At 39.6% G+C, this 22,635-nt stretch overlaps 1 protein-coding gene across 1 annotated transcript in view; it reads left to right on the forward strand.

The window, feature by feature from the left end:
* The first annotated feature begins 1,629 nt into the window (after positions 1 to 1,629).
* The window catches only part of CD44 (CD44 molecule (Indian blood group)), a 112,231-nt gene continuing 91,225 nt past the window's right edge, over positions 1,630 to 22,635 (forward strand). The window contains exon 1 of the mRNA XM_042459646.1: positions 1,630 to 1,931. Coding sequence (XP_042315580.1) covers positions 1,865 to 1,931 — 67 coding nt within the window. The 5' untranslated portion in view covers positions 1,630 to 1,864. The remainder of the gene's footprint in view (positions 1,932 to 22,635) is intronic.

Consider the following 22,635-nt stretch of genomic DNA (forward strand, 5'->3'; position numbering starts at 1 on the left):
GGCAGTCCCTTGTGCCATTGAAAACTACATTTCCCACTTCCAAGCAGGCATAGCATTTGCAAGATCACAGGCATCCCTTGTGCCATTGAAAATACATTTCTCACTCCCAAGCTTTCTAGCATTCTCCCCCTTCCTCCTTTTCCTTGCCCCCTCCAACCCCCCAAACCCCCGCCCCCTCTTTCCCAGGTATGTCTCAACTATGGAGGGATTTATGGGACAATCCAAAGCCTTTTTCTTTTCTAATGGGGGCAAAGCCTTGGGAAGCCCTGGACCCCTGAGAAGAAGAGAGGGGGGCTTAGAGAGAGGAAGAAAGAGAAAAGCAGATAAGGAGGGGGAAGAAAGGAAGAAAAAGGAGAGGAGGAAGAGGAGGGAAGAGGAGGAGAAGAAAAAAAAAACGGAATAACAAGAAGAAGAGAAGGAGGGGAAAGAGAAAGAGGGGAAGCAGCTTGCTTGAATAATGCAAATTCCTCCCTGCTTGGATGTTGGAGTATGCCCAAATAAGGAAGCAGAGGGCTGGCCAATAGAGGCAGGGCAGTGCAGCAGACCCCGCCCCTGCTGGGTTCAGTCGTTCTGCTGCTGCTCCAGCCAAGCTGCACAGGCAGCACTCTATAGAAGGCAGGCAGCAGCTCTGGGAGCTCAGAGTTGGGCAGCCACCCGGGAATGGGGGCAGGGGCAGGATGGGACCAGGCACACCCCCCAGGGGGTGGGAAAGTCCCACCCACCACCGTGAAATGGCAACCCTACATGAACACACTAACTAGAGTGGGCTGAGTTTTATGATACAAGAGACAAATAAATAAATAAAATTGTCCAGTACGTCTCCTCTCCCCTATCATTAAAATTCGACAACAACAAACAACAACAATAACTGACATTGTTTTGCATTTAGTGCCCATTCATGCCAGCCAAAATCTGCTCCTTGGAGTGGCCACCTCCCTCTGCCAAATAGCAGGGACAGTCTTGGGAAATGAAATTCTCTCCCATTCTCCAATTTGTACTCAGCTTGTTTTAGTAATAATAATCAAAAGAAGCCTACAGTTCTCTTTTATACTATCTGGCTCTCTCTCTGGAGAAGTGTGTGTGTGTGCTACTCGCATTTGGAACATGCACATTTCACCATGAGTTTTTTTTTCATATAGAAGTTTCCCTTCTGGATTTTATCCTAGAACCACAAAAATAAAAATAATGAAAAAAATATTCCTCTCCCCAACTTCTGTGAAGTCTGCAATCCACATTTAGAGGAAGACAGTGCAGAATTGCATGGAAACATAATTGGATTTATGACGTCTGCTGCAGAAGTGATTGGATCAAGAGTCCTGCCACAACAACAATGTAATGTCATTGCTTGCTGGTGCTCCCTGCCTTTTGCAGTGAATATGTGGGGGGAGGGGAGAAGGAGATATTAAAACTAATTTCTGAAAATCAATCATTCCAGGTGACTGAATAAGCTTTGGGAGAGCATCTCTCCCTCTCCCCCTCAACCACATGGAATTGCACATGCTTTCCAGTATGACTGTCCCACTAAAACCTCTGACTTCACTGGGATGAGTAACAGCCATTTGTTGCCTCCATGAAATGCTACCAGTAACTGTGCTTACTCATAAGTAGTAGCTGTTTCTCCTCCCCATTTTTGCCTAGTCACTTTTGTTTCAACGTGGGTGTGACTTCTGATCTTGTTCCCCTCCCTGTTATGTCACTCCTTCAGTAACTTTGAATTGGAATAAAAACTGCAGCAAACTTCAGAGGCTGGCTTTTTGAGCAAACTTAACAAGACCTGAGACCTCCCCAACCCCCCTTGCTCCTCCTTTGTATAGGCTGGGAGAAGAACTCCTTGCCTTTTGCACATTAACTCGAGGAGGAAACAATGGCCAAGTTCTGGTTGTGTGCAGCTGTTGGATTTTACTTGTTGCAGCTTTGTTCAGCTCAGATAGGTAAGTGACTTATGAATGAAATCTCTGGTTCTTTCTGATTAGTTTTAATATGTTTCAGATAACAAAACCTGTACAGTTTGCCAACTGGAGAGTTACTAACATGTTTAATTGGCATTTAACTGTTTGTTTCTCCAGTGACAATGACACTGAACTGGAACCTGTGCATTGTTTTACCAGTGCTCTGTATGTATGAATTTTACAGTGGGCTGGAAAAGTATAGTAGAGTATAGAAGTTAGATTATTGATAAGTAAAGTTAACAGTCTATACTGGGACATGACAGAGCTTCAGCACATCTGGACTGTATTCAGCAGTGGAAACCACAATTATGTATTTATTTTTGCTGCCTTCATTCTATGAAGCAGATAGTTCTGGGAGGAAAAATACCATTCTGCCTTACAATAGTTTCATTCTTGTGCTCATGTATTTCTGAAGAAATTCCAGTTGCACACAGAAGATATGCAGAAGCCATATAACGTCTTCTTTTCTCCATAATAGGAATTAAAACTTAGAGTTTGTACTCAGGGGGAAAAAAAGTTCAAAGTGCTAGCTCACTTTAAAAGCTTTGATTTGAGCAAGAGTGGTGAGATTTGGAAGCAAACTTTAAAGTTTGACCAGAAGTAGTGAATAACTCGTTTTTCCTATACTACTTTTCCCAAGTCTGTCTGTGAAGAATGAAATAAAATGCATGTTTGGGAGTAAAAGTAGTCCGTGTGTTGAAGAAAATCACATGTCCGTGCCCAAAATGATAAAATGCTCTTAAAGTTTGATGCGATACAGAAGCACAAGTACTTGTGGAGAAATAATTGTGCCTTTAACAGAGACTCATTGTTAACAGAAATTGCCTTGAGCTGCTTTGAAGGGAATCTGTTATCCTTTCACCCTTATTTCCCCCACAAACCAGTTCCTGGGAGATTAACAAAACACTTTTTCATTGTCATTGCCTCCTCGATGCTTTTATATTTAGTTGGGCATCAAGAAATAAACTGGAGCATGCTTGCAGTTCTACAGATTTGCAAATGGGTGTGTCGGAGTGCACAGTTCCAAACATGTTTTGGAATCACCAGAAAAAATTCCCAGTATTGCGTTTACTCCAGTAATTATTATGGTTTTGTTTTAAAAAAAAAAGTCAGATACCTGACTATCCATTTTCCAAATAGAAAGGCGGTGTTCTTGCTCAGTGTGAGGTGTATGAGACATCTATGTGGCTAAAATTTTAGAATGCATATAGCATGTATTCTGTAATCTTATTATCCTTCCCTAGCTACCCATTGCTTGACTAAGGGGCTATGCACACCGTCATCCTTGGCTGGGTTGAAGGTGCAGTCAGGACATAGCATCTACATGATGCACACCCCGGCTCCACCCCCAGGGCAGCATGATGCTGTGTTCCGCACCACATGGCGCATGGCATCATGGTGTTTCTCTGGAACTACATCCGCATGACGAAGTGCTGAAAGAACACTTTAAAGCCACGGCTATCGTACCCTTTGCAGGGCGCAAAATAGAGCTGCTTTCTGTGGCTCCTTTTTTTGCCCTGCAAAGGCCATATCAGGGCTGCGGCGTGTGGTTACCGCAGCCCCGATCTCGCTGTAAAAGGGGTGGTTGCAGGCTCCCCTTTGGGGCGGTCTGCACAACCCCTAATAGCTCTTTTGTGAACTATCAGACTTTCAGTAAATAACTGTAGCCTGCAATTATGCTGGGTTTAAGATTTTTCTTGGAGAAGATGGAAGAAAACTACCTTCATCCCCACATAATCTGTTCCTTAGTGTGGTTGGAAAAATATATGTTAAGCTTCATATACATCTCACAGGAAATTTTTAAAGGCTTAACAAAGTATTATATCATGGCTACAGTGTATTTCAGTTGGTATGCAGTACATTCCAGGCAAGCTTTGTATGGCTTTGTAACTAAAATTTTATTCTCCTATCTCAAGCTAGAGACAAACTGTGGCTTTTTCAAGGAGTTAAGATCACTTATAGTGACGTGCACACTGCCCCACTTCTGTCTCTGATAAACCTATTTTGTAGTTACAGTATTGCCAAACATATATGACCAGTAGTAGTACAGGTTGAATCTCTCTTATCTGAAATTCTTGGGACCAGAAGAGTTTTGGATAGACACAGACAGACAGACAGACAGACAGATTTCGGAATATCATGGAGATGGGACCCAAGTCTAAACATAAAAGTCATTTGTTTCATGTACACTCTATACCAGTGGTTCTCAAACATTTTACCCTTGAGATCTCCCATTTCAAGCTACATGGGAACATTGCTCCCCCCGCCCCCGGCAGCAATTCATGTAGTATATGAATAAAAATATTTTCTTTATATAGTGTATGTATTTTTATCCACACATACTTGTATATTCATATTTTAACATTTTATAAAGAAATAACATTATTCAAGTTAGAACAGTTTTATTTAAGTATATTCAGTATTTTACTCAATGCATGTGTAAACTTTACAAATAAAAAAGTTTAGGGGGATGAGGAGGAGGGATCATGTCTTCTGCCCCCTTGAGCAACTCTTGTCCCCCCTGGGGGCTTCACCCCACTGTTTGAGAACCACTGGCTTATACACATTGCCTGAAAGTGATTTTACACATACAATTTTAAATAATTTTGTGCATGAATAAAATGTATTTACATTGAATCTCCACAAAGCAGAGGTGTCACTGCCTCTGCCACCCATACATACAATTTTGGATTTTAGAATATTTTGGATTTTAGAATTCCAGATAAGACATACTCAACCTATATAGTGGAATGAAATAAATATATGTGTAGACAACTGGTGGGATGCAAATCACTTTCAGTGCTTAAAGAATATCTGCCTTAAGCCTAGGTGTATCTAAACATGTAAGCATTCCTATAGAGAACTGATAACATCATTCTTTAGCATTTATATTGCTTTTATGATAGCCGATTAGTGTGATATAGAATTCTAGACCATAGAATGTTGGATAGAGGCCAGGAACACTTGAGGGTAAAATCCGGATTGCCAGAGCTTGGAAAAATTACCTTCTGACTGCAATTCCCAGAAATCTCCAGCCATCATAGTTCGATGAGTAACTTTCCCAAGGTTTGCTTCATGATGGTGGCGCAGTGGTTAAATGCCTGTACTGCAGCCATTCACTCGAAACCAGAAGGTTGCGAGTTCAAGACCAGCAAAAGGGCCCAAGCTCGACTCAGGCTTGCATCCTTCCGAGGTCGCTAAAATGAGTACCCAGACTGTTGGGGGCAAATTAGCTTACTTGCTCATTAGCTTACTTGCTGTTCACCGCTATGATCTTTGGAATAGCGGTATATAAATAAAACATTATTTATATTTATATTTTATTTGATTCATGAAGCTCACCAAGTTGCTGATGGCATTTCACTTTTCCTTAATTCAACATATACCTTTACTGGGCTCTTTATATACCACTGTGACCTCTTTGGAAGCCAACTAGGATTAAGGCATGAAAAACAGATCTGAAATGCTTTGCAAATGTTTTAGCAATGCATTAACAATAAGACCATTGATCCATCACACTGAGTCACATCCAAAATACAGGGTAGTGATTCTCCAAGGTTTCAGACAGGACTTTTCCATGATTCTATCTAGGCATGTCAGGAAGTTGTTGTTTTCTGCTGCAGGTTAACAGCAGTATGTTGCAGTATGTTGTATTATTTCCATTTTGTGACAGCAAAGAGATATGTGATTACACAAAGCCATTCATAAAGAAATAGCCAAATGATTATTTGAACCCTAAACTTACAGGTTCCACACCAAGTGTACTGGTCCATAATGCTTCTCATTCAAATGTTAAATTAAGCTCTGAGCCAGATGTTGACTCAGCAATTTATTTAATTTAGATCTTTCTTATAGCCAGAAATTGTGTTGGATATTCATGGTTGTTCAAAGCCTGAAAAGGTTTGGAAAAAAAACCCAATCACATTGACAGAAATGGTAACATCATTAACATCTACACTGTTGTTGATCATAGAATCATAGAGTTGGAAGAGACCCCAAGAGCCATCCAGTCTAACCCCCTGCTATGCACTCTGAGGGAGTGCGTTCCACAGTCGAGCAGCTCTTAATGTTGGGAAGTTCTTCCTAATGTTTAAGTGGAATCTCTTTTCCTGTAGTTTGCATCCACTGCTCCATATCCTAGTCTCTGGAGCAGCAGAAAACAAGCTTGCTCCATCCTCAACATGATATCCCTTCAAATATTTAAACAGGGCTATTGTATCACTTCTTAATTGACTCTTCACCAGAGTAAACATACCCAGCTCCCTCATAGGGCATGGTTTCCAGACCTTTCACCATTTTGGTCAACCTGTTCTGGACACACTGCAGCTTGTTGACATCCTTTTGGAACTGTGGTGTCCAGAACTGGATGCAGTATTCCTCTTAACTTCCATCAGCCTTTTATTGAAAGCTGTCATGCTTCTGGGGTTACATACAAATTTGCCATTAGGTCTCCCACCGAATATCACATGGCACAATAAACTGTGGAAAGCCTAATTATTTAGGTACCACCAAATAGCTCTCGGGTCTTGGAAATGTCAAGAACTAAGAAGGCACTGAGAAAAGACAGAGCCTGTATGCTGAAGGTGTAGTTAAGCCTGAACAAGGAAATGTGGTAATGGGACACAGAAAAAAAACCTTTACAAGACAGTGGAATTCTATCTGCTGCTTCAGATAAGATTCTGCTTTTCTTCCTACTAGATAGTATTGATTTATACTAAATAGATGGATTCAAGCTTGATAGATAGGTCGACAGACAACCTTTTAGATAAAACCACTTGAGTACCTTTTGTATTTCTATCTTTAATTTCATTTGCTGTTATTTTTTGCCATTTTCCAAAAAAATTGAATGTAGTGAGATTATATATATATGACCCTAGATAAAAACTCTACAGCAGCTGCTACACATTTCTCTTTGGGTTTTCTGAACCCAGTTCAAAGTGATGGTTTTGAATTTCAACACCCTTCGTGGCACAGAACTGGTCTACCTGAAGGATTGCCTGTTTCCACCTGTTTTACCCAGACCTTAAGATCTTCTTATGAAACTCTTCTTACAATATGCCCAAAAGATGAAGTGTGGCAAGTGGCTACTGGTTTACATTTGTCATCTGAAACCAACATGTTATCCGGATAAGTCCCAGGCAAGCCTAATTAAAATGGAAATTCCCTTGCTAAAGGGATACCACCAAGGTGTCCCATTCATCTTGATAACATTTTGGTACCATGTAAAGACCTTGGAGTTTATCATATGGGGCAATTACCGCAGCCCAAATGTTACTGAAGTGTTACCCAAATATTTCAGAGGTGCTGGAGGTGGGATCATCTGTTGCGCTTCTGAAATGTCATAGAGGCTTCCCACTTTCCTTCCGTCATGGAAGCGTTCATGGGGAAGCCTTGGAAAAGCCATTTTTAATAATGGAAGATCCTGTTTTTCTACCAGAATTTTAATCTTCTTTAAGTCTAAACAGTTTTACCAGTTTGTTCTTATTATGACACCCTGTTTTTTGTTTGTTTGCTTGCTTGTCTTGTTTCATCAGATGTCTATTGTTCTTGTTCTTATTGTAAGCTACTTTGAGAATGCAGTTATAGGGTAGTACAGTCCGCCCTCCCTATACATGGGGGATCTGTTCTGGACTCCCCCGTGTATGGGGGAATGAGCATATGCTCAAGCCCCATAGGAAATAATGAGGTGCATGTTCATGGCGGTGCATGGGGTGCATGGCCTGGATATGTGTCTCATTACTTTTAATGGGGCTTGCCTTCCTAGTAAGCTCAAAGCCACGGAAGGCAAACCCGCCTATGAGGAGGGCTGACTGTACATAAATTCCATAAATAAATATTAGCTTTGAAAACTTGTGATGGATGTTTGATATTGAATTGTTGGAGGATATAAGTTCTGTCTCAGCAAAGATATCAGTTCTGGACCAATTACAATGTTGACAATACTGTATTACTAGGCAGTTACGTTCAGTCAGGACCAACAAAGGGGTGAAGGTGAGATAAATTTCCAGAACCTGGTCTTTGACCCAACTATGTTCATGTGCTTTTATCTTTCTCAGTATTATCATTATATGTTGATTATACAGTTGCTCCTCTGTTTTCATGGGGGGTTCCATTCTGGACCCCCCTGCAAAAACAAAAAGTTGCATATATTCAAGCCGCATTGGCTTGAATGGATGTGTGCGCCATGGGCACACGCACCATTTTAGCCAGGGGTAGGCAACCTGCGGCCCGCGGGCCGGATGCGGCCGGGCGAGGCTTTGGGCCCGGCCCCAGCCCGGTCCTGCTGCCGGGGCCTTTGGCGTCTCGCGCGAGGGGCATGGTGGGGCAATTGTCTATAGAAGCCTCAGAAATATGCATTTATCTTAACTTTTTTAAAAAATTAGCAATTTTTTTCGCATGTCCTCCATTTTTTATTTAAAAAGTGCCTTCCATTTGAAAATTTTGTCCTACATTTGTCCTGGTTTATTTATTTATTTAATTTTTAAATAAAATTATTTAATTATTTATTTTTTGGCTTCAGCCCCCCAGTTGTCTGAGGGACAGCAACCCAGCCCCCGGCTCAAAAGGGTTGCCTACCCCTGATTTTAGCCAATGGGGATTGCCCTTGCATGAATAATCGAGACCATGGACTTCCAAGTTGCAAAAACGGAGGGCTACTGTGCATTATAAAATTGATAAATTTAAAAGAAATTAACAATGGTGTACAAGACTGTGTATTACAAAGTAGTCAAGATTTTCAGCTGGTCCTCCTTTACTGCAAGAAAGGGAGCCTAAATAGGAAAAAGGAAGCCCCAGGTATGGACAGAGACACAGTAGTTCCAGTGAATGGAAAGAAGGGACCAAGAGGGATGGACAGGAGGAAGCCAGAGGTAAATTGCAAGACTAATGATAGTGGTGGCAGCAGCTGGAAATAGACAGAGGTGATCATTTGATGGTACTCTCAGCTGCCTGCAGAAGAATGCTTCCAGCTCATCAGCTCTCCCAGTTCTTTATCATCTCGTCTTTCCCCAAGAGCAGCTCCCAAACATGTCAATAAATGACAGAAATGTCCTTGATTGGCTACCGAGTGGCACTTGAGGGGGAAACCCTCTATGGTCAGGCCACTCTAAAGTTGGGCAGATACTGGTTGTAAGTAGCTGTTTTTGTGTGTTTCTCCCTCCCCACAAAGCCTTGATGAGCCATGAGGGAATGAGTGAACTTCCAGGTCCCAAAACGAATTTTCACAGGGGCTGAAATTAAGTCTTGATAGCTCTACCTTCAACACCGCTGTCCCAATTGCACTGAGGACACAAAAGTCAAGTAGCATGGTAGTAAGAAATCCAAATAGTCTTACAGAGCTTCATAGTTGTCTATGGGTGGAGTTAAAATCCCTGTTTAGAGGAAATCATCTGGGCGGTGTGATTGAGAGTACAGTAAGAACACAATCCAAGGAAGAAGTGTGATGTCATTGCAGCTGCAAGTGTCATTTCTTGGGACTGTTTCAGAATAGAGATGGAAGAAGATGTTTCAGGAGAAGGAATTAGGGAGGAAGGAAGCTTATGGATAATTGATAGAGAAAGGACTATAAACCAGTTATTTAATTTTTTTTAAAAAAGGCTTCAGAATTACAAATACAAAAAAAAAGGGTAGCTGGGAAATGATGCTATAAATGTAAGTAATATGACAGGAGCATGCAAGAAACTAGTAATTCAAGACCTGGTTTCTGATTGTTGAAATAACAAATTATCAGAGAAATGGGCAAATAGATGGAAGAGTTATGGTTAGAGAGGTTGTATGTTAATGAGGAAAATATTCTGAAACATGTGAACGCTTTGTAGTCCCTTATGTTTTGTTTTTGACATTTAGACTATCATCAGGATGATAATAATAATAATAATAATAATAATATAATAATAATAATAAATTTTATTTATATACCGCTTTTCCAAAAGATCAAAGCGGTTTACATAGAATTAAAACCAATTACAAACATATCATAAAATAGATAAAAACCAATAACACAATGTACAATATACAGATATAAAAACAATCATTGAATAGGGTGAGGCAGAGAATCAATGGGATCAAGTACATAACTTCATTTTCCAGGATATACAAGGCATAGCAGAGTTAACAAAGCCCCTGACCAAGAAGCTCTTTTTTACAAAGTCTTTTTATGGCCACTTAGCCTCCTGTATTTCCTACTTGTCCTCTGTCTAGCTGGACAGATTTTAGCAGCATCAGCATTGGGGAGATTGTGAAGGATGATCGGAAAAGCAAACTTTGTTGCAGCAATGTGCCTGTAGTTAACAATGCAATAAAGTTTGACCTGTAAAAGAATGAGATTTTACTTGAGTTGATTCTATTGTAGCTGTAGATGCCTGCCTACAACAGGCAAGGTAAACAGCAGCCCCCTCCAGAATCCCTTACTGAGAAGCATGAACAGCAAAACAGAGAGAACGGGGGGAATAATATGAGTGTCCCCAGCTTGTTGAAAAAACATAGATCTTTAGCCACACATACAAAAAAGAAAACCATAAGAAAATGAAGGCTGATTAAAGAAATAAACATCCCTGATGCATCATTAGTAAACAAGCTTTCAAGTGGTCTCTAGAAGAATTGGAATGTTTTTGTTTACTTAGTGTGCATCCAGACTGATTGAAAAGTCCTAGATTTTTTTCCTGTTATTTCTGATTTTATACTGGGTTAAAATAAACCACTCTGGAGAGGTGGTATGAAAATATCTGATTCTACTGGGAGCTTACAGAAAATATACTGGAATAAAGAAAACGTGTATGGCTCTCCAAAATAAAAGCAGAAAGGATCAAAATCAGCCTGAATGTGTCCTCTGATAACACTTACCTGACCTTTTTGTTTCCTTTAACCTGCACATATTATGTTTGAATAAAAGGTTGATCCTCTTTTTTGTGGTTCGGGAGCCTATTCATATTCTTCCCATGTTCTTTCTGCCTCTGATACCAAATTTTCTGTTAAAGTAGTAATGCCCAGGAACACATCTACTTCACTAACTGGGATATACTTGTGCTTTGTTCACTGAAGAACCCTGTATCCATAAACCCTCAAAAAAACAAAAAACAAAACCTAAAACTTGTCCAGCTAGATGGAGGACAAGTAGGAAAAACAGGAGAGCTAAGTGGCAGAGAGAGAGAGAGAGAGAGAAAAACTTTGTAAAAAAAGGTTTTGATAATTGTGATATGCTTGTATCAAAGTAATATGTGATATACCTGTTTCAAAGTAATTTCATAAGGATAGCAATTCCGGGATACAGTATTGCCTGCTCCTCCCCAAAACAGGCTGCAGAGTAGCCCTGCACAAATAATGACAATTTGCCTATTTAGTAATACAAATTTTCTGTGATAATAATAGCAGTACGTGGCTATCTCTCAAAAACTAAAAACATGCAGGGATAGCTGTGTTGGCCGTTTAGTAAATTCAAACAAAAATCCACCAAACAGTGATACCATTGGCCATGTGGCAATAGGGAGATTTTGAAAGTCCAGGAAATTTCAAGTCTATTTGTATATCAACAAGGACTCCTCTTTTGCAATCCAATATGTCTCCTTTCCTGTGAGGCCACAGGCCTCTTCGTAGGCAGAGGACACGAATGAATGAAGTTTGAACCAAAACTTTAAATTTAACAAAATATGAGTTTAGTGCAGTTGCACTGGATATACAAATCAACTCTCTGTATCCACAGATTTTTTTTATCCATAGATTCAAGCATCCACAGTTTGAAAATATTTTAATATAAATACATTCCAAAAAGCAAACCTTCATCTTACCATTTTATATAAGTGACACCATTTTGCTATGCCATTGTATATAATGGGACTTGAGCATCCAAGGGTGGGTGCGGGGGCTTGAACCAAACCCCAGTGGATACCAATGGCCCACTGTAATGGTTTCTGTTTCAAATGCTGCCATCATAGGATATTTTTAAAAACCAGTTTAAGCGCATACCTGATTTAGATACCCCCCCCCTTATTAGCTTTTAGCATTTTCAGAGAGTAATTTGAAGAAGGCGGTTCTTTAATTTGGAGTGGTCTCTCATTAAATCTCTTTGTTTGAAAGTGATAGTGAGGGAACAGTGTGAGATATACAATCTATATCATTGGCTTTCAACATGAGGAGAAACTCCTCCCAAAGGAAAAAAAGGTACCGGGTAGGATCTTTAAAAAGGGGACAGTTTTTCAGATATTTAGACCAATGTTCTTCCAGGGTGGCTCAAAACAATAGAAGATCACAACTGTAATAAAAATGGAACGTGCAGATAAACATTTAAATAGCAATATCAGGCTAGTAAAACAGTGATAACACCTGGGAGGCTAAATGATAAAAATCCAGATATATTTCATATGTTTACTTTATTTGTCCTCATTAAAATAATGTATATGATGACATGTCAGTTCTATACCTTGAGTGAATGAAAAGCTTTGTGTCCAAGTGGACTTTGACCATGACCCAGCAACCTTAACAGTATGGAACTCCAGAAGCATCAGTTCATAGCAATTTGATGCATTGCAATTTGTTTAGAACTTAAGCATGTCCAACACAGCTGCGATTTGCTTTGGGTATTATACACATCCATGTGGAAGTCACATGTGGAAAATCATCCCCACCCTTTCAGTCCAATGGACACTGTCAAACACTAGCTTCTCTATTACATTCACACAGTTGCCTTGGACCTATTGTAGCCTCTCAGCCTAATCTACTTAATGGGATAGTTTTTAGTATAAAAATGGGTGGCATGTGGAGAGACAGAGGAAAATAATATACTTTTAGCATATACTTTGTATTAGGAAAGTATAGTTAGGAAAACAAAGAATCACAACAAAATATATGCCTTTCTTATACAACAGTCCTGCACACAGTTATGAAGGAATAAGCTCTACTGGATTCATTGATGCTTGTTTCAGAGTAGATATGTATATGATTATACAGTTAATGTAAAGGGAACATTGCTTTGTAAGGAAAAAAAGAACACTCTCACAAAGAAAATGGACAGCATATCTCTTCATAAATGCTGGACCCTTACAAGTAACAGATTCTTTCCCATGGCACTGTTCAGCCCCAGAACAAAAGCACAGAGAGTGTTAGTACAGTGGGTCTTTGGTATCCACTGGAGTTTGGTTCCAGAAGCCCCTGTGGATACCAAAATCTGGGATGCTCATGTCCCATTAAAGACAATGGCATAGTAGAATGGTGCCCCTTATATAAAACAGCAAAACCAAGGTTTGGTTTTTGGAATGTATATAAAATATTTTAAATATTTTAAAAATATTTTAAACCATTGATAATTTAATTCATGGATAAAAAATCCATGGATATGATGGGCTGACTCTAGGAAGGGGAGTTGTAGAGAAGAAAAACAATAAAACTAAACCTTAAAATTTCTCAAAAACAAATCCATTGACAGAACACAAAGGATTGAGAAATCTCTTACCAGATCAGGAATGCTTATCCTCAGTATTGATCCAATCTTAGGGAAATCAGAAATTAATGGAAGTCTAAAATCCATTATTGGGGTGGGGGTGGGGAGAGACCTTTTCTGCGGTTATTGAATTCAAACATGATCCTGTGATAGCAAGCCCATCTTAGAAGGCTGCTCTGCTTATTCTTTTGGCTTACTGAAAAAAGCAGATGGAGATACACATGCTCCTTCCAAAGATCCAGTGGTGAGAGCAGAACAACATCCTCTGTATCTTGCATAGTCCCCACTGGCAAGGCAAGATTCCTTAGCTTGTCTTTTATGCAGAGGCAATTGAAAACAAAGTACAGTACAGTACTTAATTGTCAGCTTTGAAGCTAGCTGCAGAGTCCACTACAGCTGTCTGTAAGGTGATAAAAGGAGGGGAGAAATCCAGGACTCCTTAAGAGAAGTTGAAAAATCAGGAATGACTAGATGTGGTTTTCCCAGGCAACCTGTGTCTTTTGGAAACTATGCACTGAGTAACAACAACAGATTACTTTTGAAACACTGTAGCAAGTAATGGAAACAAATTACTTTTAAGAAAATGTGTTCTGCACTCTAATCATAATATGGCACAACGTAGTGTATTTCTCCTATAAGAATGCATGTTAGGAAGCCACAATTAGGTGTGGTTTGTCAGTACATCACATTTACACAGTGAAATAACCCTGTCACCACCACACAGGATGTTCTCCAGATGTTTTAGACTTCAACTCCTATTGACCCATCTTTTACCATGCCTGATGGTAAGAGATTATGAAAGCCAAAGATCCCTCATCCTTTACCAGTAGGTTCCAGCATTTTTCTGACACAGAGCTGATTTCTGTATATGAAATTAATTTGCCATGCAGCTGCTAAATGCCCATTATAACCCACATTCTGCCCTTAAGACATGTAAGATAACTGGGCAAAACTCTCTAACCTTTTCTAGTGTGGTTGCACCATAAATTTGAAGCAAACTTTCACATGGCCAACAATTTTAAAATTGATGCTGTAAATAGAATCCCAGTTGCAAAAGGGAGAATGCCAAATCTAAAGGCTTGTCGTTTCCCTAACCTTCAAACCACAAACAGACTCTTCTGTAGGGTTATGTCTGTTGTAACATCAGTAGCAGCTGGCTGTGATTTCCTTGCTCCTGCTTTGGATGATCTCACCCACCATATGAAAGGGGTATTTGGATGTGGATTAAATGGAGTAGAAAAAGACCAGAGAAGAGAGTAGAAACATCTTAAAGGATTTTCTTTATCAAAGTGACATTGCAGCTAATTTTAATTCAATTTAATGAATGAACTGTTGAGATATATATACATATACATATACATATACATATACATATATATATATATTCTACAGATGCTTTCATGGATATTGCTAGCACTGATAATTACATATTTGTGAGGGGATATATCCACAAAAATATAATAAAAGCAAAAAGCAGTTTTGTTGTGCTTTGGAAGTTTTAAGCATGTTGCAAAGCTGACTAACATTAACTAACATCCATAGCAAAGGAGTTCCTGCCAGTTCTGCTTTGAGCCTGAGCAAAGCTGTTGTACAGTACGTTATTTTGAGCCATATTTCCATTTTTCCTGGTATTTCTAAATTATTAATTACTAATGACATTGGTCATTATGCAGTGAAAAATAAGCTCTTTGAGTTGACATTGATTTTGGTGGGAAAATTAAGCTCTGTTGAACTTAAAACTGTTAAACATTGGCTGGATTGTGCTCATTCTTGCGAAATGGTCTTAGGGGGAAACACCCATCTACAGTTGGCCCTTCTTATATACTGATTTTTTATACATGGATTCAAGCATCCACGGTTTGAAAATATTCAAAAAAAGTATAAATTTCAAATATCAAACCTTGTTTTTCCATTTTTTATAAGGGACACAATTTTGCTGTGTCATTATATTTAATGGGACTTGAGCATACATAGATTTTGTTATATACGGGGGATCTTGGAACCAAACCCCAGCGTATAACAAGGGTCCACTGTATTTTAAATTAAACTCATCTGAGAAAAAGAAATCTAACAGTGATAAGCAAGTGATATGCAAGATGCAAGACTTCAAGATAAGTATGTATAGCTAGGATGGGATTGTGCAGCGGATTGTGCAAGTTGTTGAATTGCAACTCACAGCATTCCTCACTATTGCTTATCCTGGATAGGGCTGCTGGGGCCTGTGATGCTACAACCTCTGGAGGGTTGCATGGTTCTCACCCCAATGTATAGGATTGTAGGCTAATGCACAGACACACGTGTTCTCTCTCTCAAGAACATATGTATGTGTGCATTAGCCTGCACATTGCAGTGATGATCATGCAATCCTCCAGATGTCAAGAGACAGAGAGAAGGAAAGAGAAAGTTAAATCTGGTTGATTTTTCAGTAAATGAACAAGAATTTCTGCCCTCCCCCAACTGTTTAACAATGACAACTATAAAAGGGCATGCCTTGCTTATTTGAATAAAAGTTGGATGGTAGCCAAGAATGAACATTTGTATGAAGCACTATGTTCAATTTAGATACTTAAAACTTGGGCTCAGAATTTAAGTGTGTGTCTTTTTGCACCTGGTTCTGATACATGTATCTTTGGGTTCTAGTTTGTTTTTATAAAGCAAAGTAGATCCCTGCCCAACCCTGTATCTATAAGAGGATATAATTTTAATATAAAATAAACAAGAGCCACAAAACCCTGTAAGGATTAAAGCTACCATGACATTCTTGAAAAAGTGGTGCACCAAAACTGTTCTGAGCTTTGTAGAAAAGAATGATCAAGGAGAGGGAAATGGTGATAAAATGTCACCCTCCATTTCTGGGAATGCTGTAATTCCAAAGTGATACCAGGGTGACTATGAAAAAGCAGTCGTTGATTTTGAATTAATGGGTAGTTTGTAAATGCCAAATTCCAAAAGAAGAAAAAAATGGCTGACAGTTCATAGCATGTCAGGGCATTGTTTTGGAGACAGAATGTGCTTTTGATTTTGGGGAACTGCTGTGAAGGGTGGAATGAGTCAAGGGGAAATCAGTGTCTGCTGATGATTTTCCCTCTCACTCTGTTTTTGTTTGTTTGTTTGCTACTGGGTGGCTACCCTTCAAGCGAAAGGGTGCAACATGCAGGGACAGACATGCTAAGCATTGCAACTACAGCTTTAGTGACTCAGCTTTCCATGCTGAAATCTGCATTTCTTCTAGGAGCTTAGAGATATATATATGGCAAAATGCTGGCATAGATGGGAGGGAGAGGAGATGGGAAATGGGGAGTGGCACAAAGAGCCAATCTGTAGTTTGACCTATCTGCAGTTTGGCTGGTTGGCCCTTGTAGTGTCTTCCAACTCTGCTATTCTATGATTTAATCATCCCATGCATCTTCAAACACGGATATGCTTTCTGATGGTGGGGAATCAGCCCAAGAAAATCTAAACAATCTCTGTGATTAATGACTGAGAGAGATAATACAACAAATGGTCTAGTCTGGCACATTATTTCAAAAATATTTTTCAAGCAGGACCACTTGCCAAAAAATCTATCCAAAAATTATATTCTTCTAAAAAGCCCTTTTCTGCATCCCACTGCTGTCTGAGGCCCAGACTGTATGGGCAAAATACAATGGCCTTCCCTTATTCTCATGGCAAGGAGACCAGACAATGCACAGCCAAAAGCCCGGTTCTGGTGCTACCAGATTGGATGATGTCTGGTCCATTCAGTGCCAGAACCAGGTTTTATCCCTCTTACCCCTGATTTTAATTAGTCATCAGTTGTTCCAGATCTTCCTGAAGATCCAGAATCCTCTGTTCTGAAGCCAAATGGCTGTTTGAAACATGTCCTGCTGAACCACCTGGCATCTCTGCCACTGCTGCCAGTTACTTGCTTTGAGGTCAGAATGAGGTACCTGGGCATCTGACAGGTGCTGGATGTCTTGTTCAGAATGAAGTGACCCACAGAGGATGCACAAAGCAGCTCAAAAGACACATATGCAGTCAGTCACCTGGCTTCAGAATGGAAGGCTTTACAACAGAGGAGGGGCGAGGCAATTCTGGAAGCAGGATACTGCTCCAGTGCAGACAGGGGCTAAGCTTTGGTGAGTAGAACTTAAACAGAAGGCCTCCTTATTCATGACCCATTACATTTTAGAATGTCTTCCTCCAAAGAAGGTTGCCAGATGTTCATGTTGAGAGTATGGTGCCAGGAGAAAACTTTAAAAAAATTGTCCAGGCATTTCATCATGTTGGATAGTCACTTTTATTTGCAGGATTGTTTTTTTTTTTCCATTGTGTTGCATGTCAGTTGTGACATCCTGGGGGCCATCTAGTAAGTGCCTATGACAGTTTGCCTCACCAAAGCTCTTCAGTTTAGTAAAACAGATGACCTAGGTCAGTGATGGCGAACCTATGGCACGTGTGCCAGAGGTGGCACTCAGAGCCCTCTCTGTGGGCACATGTGCCATCACCCCAGCACAGAGTTTGTTACTAGAAAGCCAGAGGGACACGGCACTTTGCAGTAAATAAGTGGGTTTTGGGTTGCAGTTTGGGCACTTGGCCTCTAAAAGGTTCACCATCACTGACCTAGATGGAAAGTACAGCAACCTACTAACATTGGATGAATGCTAGACTCCTATAACAGAAACACTTCCCTAAGGGAAGTTTTCAGTATCCTCCATAACAAATGAGTAGAATGAGCATGTTTATTAAACAACAAGAGAAAAAGCTCTGATGAATGTAATATGTTGAAGGAGTAGCATGCACATTGCTTCCAAGTGTCCCATGCTTGTGTTTGATAATGCAAAGAGCCTATCTTACATGATACCTCTTTGCTGGCTTTGTTTGTTGGTCAGTTTTGGAAAATTGAATGAACAGATGTTGCCATGAACTATCTTATGTGGACACATCTACATAATGTGGAGATACACCATTCCAAGATGCAATTCCTGGGAAGCATAGAGAGGAAACATAAAGCTTGTTATTAGAAAATTGCTATCTCCTTTGTTCTCAGATGAGGCAACATGTTGATTTACTACCAGTTCACCTGCCAGAAATCAATATGGCCAGGCACTGGGAATCCTTTCTGCTTCTTGCACTCCCAGTTGTTGGTTTTAGTGCTCTAAGGGCTGTAATGTTTATGTTGCAATAGCTGACAGCATTTGAACTAGGATTTCCTAAGGAGGCAATATGCATTTGCTGGCAAATGGGCAAATGCCTACTTGATTAATTTCAGGAAGGGCCTTTGGAAGGGTCAAGTGACAGAAGCCTCACCCAGCTTGCTGTCTAGCTCCATTTCAGATTGTACAACCAGGGGAGCTTTGTATTTAGCCATCTGTGAAGGTATGTGTTGTGCACTCCTGCTCCCCATGCTTTCCTGTGGGTTGGCAAGACAAAGAGATTTCTGTAGAGAACCAGCTAATATGACATTGTGAATGAAACTTTAAAAGTTTGATAGAACCTAGTTATTTGGAAAAGTCAAAGTGAATATTCTAACTGGAAAATAATGAAAAGAAAGTATTAGTTCAAAATAACAACGTCTGAAGGAAAACTTGTGTGTCAGTTGGTTTCTTCTTCAGTTTTGTTTCTTCTCAGTATCGTTTGTGCCAGTTATTTGAATAACTTTACTTACTTTTCTGGCCAGACCTGGTTCATTTCAGAGTCAAATCTTCCCACAATCTCATGTACTAGAAATAGGATTGGCATACTGTATTAAGATTGGCAACTTCATCCTTTGAAGTTCCTAGTAGCTGTTTCTTGCCTGTACCTTTTTTGTACCTGATCCAGCCATGATTTGTCTAACTCTTCCCAGTGTCTAGGTGAAATTGGAATTTTGAGTTACTGGCTTCAAATATAGCTCTGTTGGGTACATTTTCAAACCTCAAATATCTCTGTGTTAGAATTTGAAGCAGAGAAGCCTGAAGGTCAGCAAGCCAGAGTTGCTGGCCTGATGAACAAACAAATGCTGAAGACTAGGCTGCTACGTTTTGAAACGTCCCAATCTGGAGGCTTTGGACTTCCCGACAGTCACATACCTTGATCTTGTCAGGAAAAAGCCACATGGGATATATAGTCACAAGAAATATAATATGTATATGAATGTATTTGAAAGTAACATGACACAGCAAAAGCAATTGAAATGTCACATAGGTGTTGCATATAATGTAATTAGAAGGTCCTAAAAGCCAAGGACACTTGTGGCAAGGACATAGTGAAAAGGTGCAAATTGATATCACCTGAAAGTCATTGAGTGGACAGTAATGTATGATGCAATGTGAGGTCTAGATTGAGCCAAGTATGGTATGTCAATCATAGTGTATGTACACGCCCAGGAGGTGGCAACTGTATAATGAATAGAGAGACAAATGTCTATATAAGCAATAATGTATGGCAAAACTTTTGTGTGGGTATTGAGGAGTATAGTAGTGTGGATTTTGTGAGTAGTGAATTGTTTTGTGCATAGTGTATATATTAGAATAAAAGTAGATCTTTTTAAGAAGACTACTGTGTTGACTGGTGTCTTGAGAGCTGAACAAGAACCAGCAGACTCCAGAGAAGATTGGAAGACATCTTCAGCCAATTCTCAGAGCTACTGGTCAAACTGGTTGTTCTTCCGCTGACCAGGGGGGTGAGAGTGAAAGCCAGGAGAAGAGCTGCAACTCCCATCATCCCTAACAGATCTTTCCCATCTTTGTCCAACTGTATGGAGGTTGGAGTTCCACTCAGTTCAGTCCACTTAAATACTTGTTAAGGTGGATAGAGTGAGGGGGTAATGTGTCCATGTCTGTGGTGGTGGTGGTGTTTAATGGAGGGGGCAGGAAGAGTTTGTGTATATCCATTGGGATGATACAGACCACACATATTCCATAACATTGTTATGTTTGTAGTGCATTGGACACTTCCACACCTGATGCCTGACCATTTGAATTATAATCCCTTTTGTGTTTAAGCAGGTTAGACCCTGGAAAGCAAAAATGCAGTCATCTACTGGGGCCATATTCAAAGTCTAACCAATTCAGTAGAACCTGTAAAACCTATGCTCTGCTGCCATAACTTTCAAGAGACCAGGTTGACCTGCATGTGACAATGAAGCAGCAGAGCAGAATTCGGGTGGGGTAGAAGGAGAGAATGGCAAATATTCAGCTACATGAATGTAGGATTTTGGATCATCCTCAAACCTATCTACAAGCATGACTGTATATATACTTTTTATTTTATCACCACAATAAATCTAATTGAATAATATATTTAGACCATATCTATTTTACTCTCATTGTTTTCACTTGTTTCTAACCTACTTTGGATTCTAGAACTTCATCCTTTCACGCTATCTGTTCCTTACTATAATTTCTTACATTTCTTCCTCTCCTCCTCTCCCTGTTGAGATTTGAGCAAGTGAGAGAATGATTTACCTACTTGGGGACAGGCAAAGACCCATTTGGAGAAAAAAGTGCCTTCCTCTCCTCCCATAGGTCTATCATTATATTAATTTGTTAAATTATTGTTAGATCATTATCACTAACTTGTAATTAGTTGTTTGTATTATCCAGAATAAACCAGTTCCATATACTCAGACTTCCTTCTCTGTCACAAGACTGCCAATTGGGAATGCATCCAGAAAATGACAAAGCATAACTAGCCAGTTTTGCAGTCCTTCCTTTGGCAGGTACTTTAAGATGGTTTTGCCAGTTCTCACTGGCATAATAATTGCAATGACCAGATGCCAGGTTTGGGAGAAAAAACACAGGACAATATAAAAAATTATTTGATACAGTGGGATGACAATGAAGTCATCTGGATCACCTACATTAATGGAAGGAAAAATTCCAAAGGGGGGGAAATCTAGTATATTTATTTCAAATGATTAACAACCCTGTTGCTAATGTCAGTGGTTTGGATCAGCTGCAATTTATGAACAGTCTGCTCATTATGCAAATAGAAATATATTTTCTACAATAACATTCTTTTCTCAATAAGTCAGAAGAAAGTGGCAACATGATTTTGTAACCAACACAGCAATCAAGTGATGGGGTTGTTTCTTCTGATTATGGTAGTTTAATAGGTTGGTTCTGTGCAGTTTTAGCTGGAAGGAAAATTGTGACCCAACAGAATTTTGGGAGATCTTTTGCAGGTGTGTACTTCTAGCACGTAGACATCTGGGAGTTTGGAATTTCATCACTATCCAAATGTGGGTATAATGTTATGTTACACCATAAGGGGTGGAGTTAGTGAACTTGGTCAGACAGTCCTCTAAACAAGATTAGTGGAACACACCCCAGTTGTCATAGTTGTTATATAGATTAAAAAAAACCTATATTTATTTATGTAGACAGCTGGCATAAAGGAAGAGATTTACATCTAGCTTTTATTGAAATAAAAAGTTAATTTACCCACTAAACACTGAAGATGTAAATTTCAAAACCTCAAACTAAGAAAAAATGTGGGGAAGGAGCTCTATTGCAAAGTATGGGTTGTGCGTTAGACAATAAATTTAGCTGCTGATGGAGCTGTTGATTTACATCACAGATACTACTCAGATTACCAGTGTAAAGCAGAATGTTCATTTTCTGTTTCATGATTCAGCTAACAAAAGTTAACTCAAAATGGAGGGCTATAAAATGGTTAACAGCTTCAGACATCCAGGGATTAGTATATTATATTTAAAAATCTACCTAGTGTTATTTTCTTCATTTGCTTTGATGGGATTTTTCTTTATTAAAAAAAGGGCTGCCTGCTTTTTCATTAACAACCATCCAACTGACTTAGCAGTGCCAGGCTAATTAATTCTTAGTTGCTTTTCCTACCCACTGCATAATTATTAGTATTTTTGTGGATTCCTCCTGGCTCCTTTTTCACTGACACAGAAAAACTTCCAAGACAGTGGCTGTCTGGCATTTAAAATAATGTTTGTGTGAGAATCCAGTAGATATAAAGATGAGTTTCATATAGCAAATGCCCAGGACAGGCAGACTCTTGCACCTCTCCCAGTCCTTGTTTGACAACAAGATGTTCTCTTTAGAGAAGTACTTTTGATATTTGGGAGGATTTATTCTACTTTCAACAAAATATTCTCTAGGGTTTCTACAAGTCACCCCTAGTTATCTAAAGGATTTGTCACTGACTTTTGAATACCACTCACAACCATATTTCCTGTTTCTAATTCAGTCACTGATTTACATTGCCTTTCACCAAAACCAACATGTTCTCTCCATGAGTGTTCCTTCTAAACTGTATTATCTT

This window comes from Sceloporus undulatus, chromosome 1, assembly GCF_019175285.1.
Source record: "Sceloporus undulatus isolate JIND9_A2432 ecotype Alabama chromosome 1, SceUnd_v1.1, whole genome shotgun sequence".
Taxonomy (NCBI): Eukaryota; Metazoa; Chordata; class Lepidosauria; order Squamata; family Phrynosomatidae; genus Sceloporus; species Sceloporus undulatus.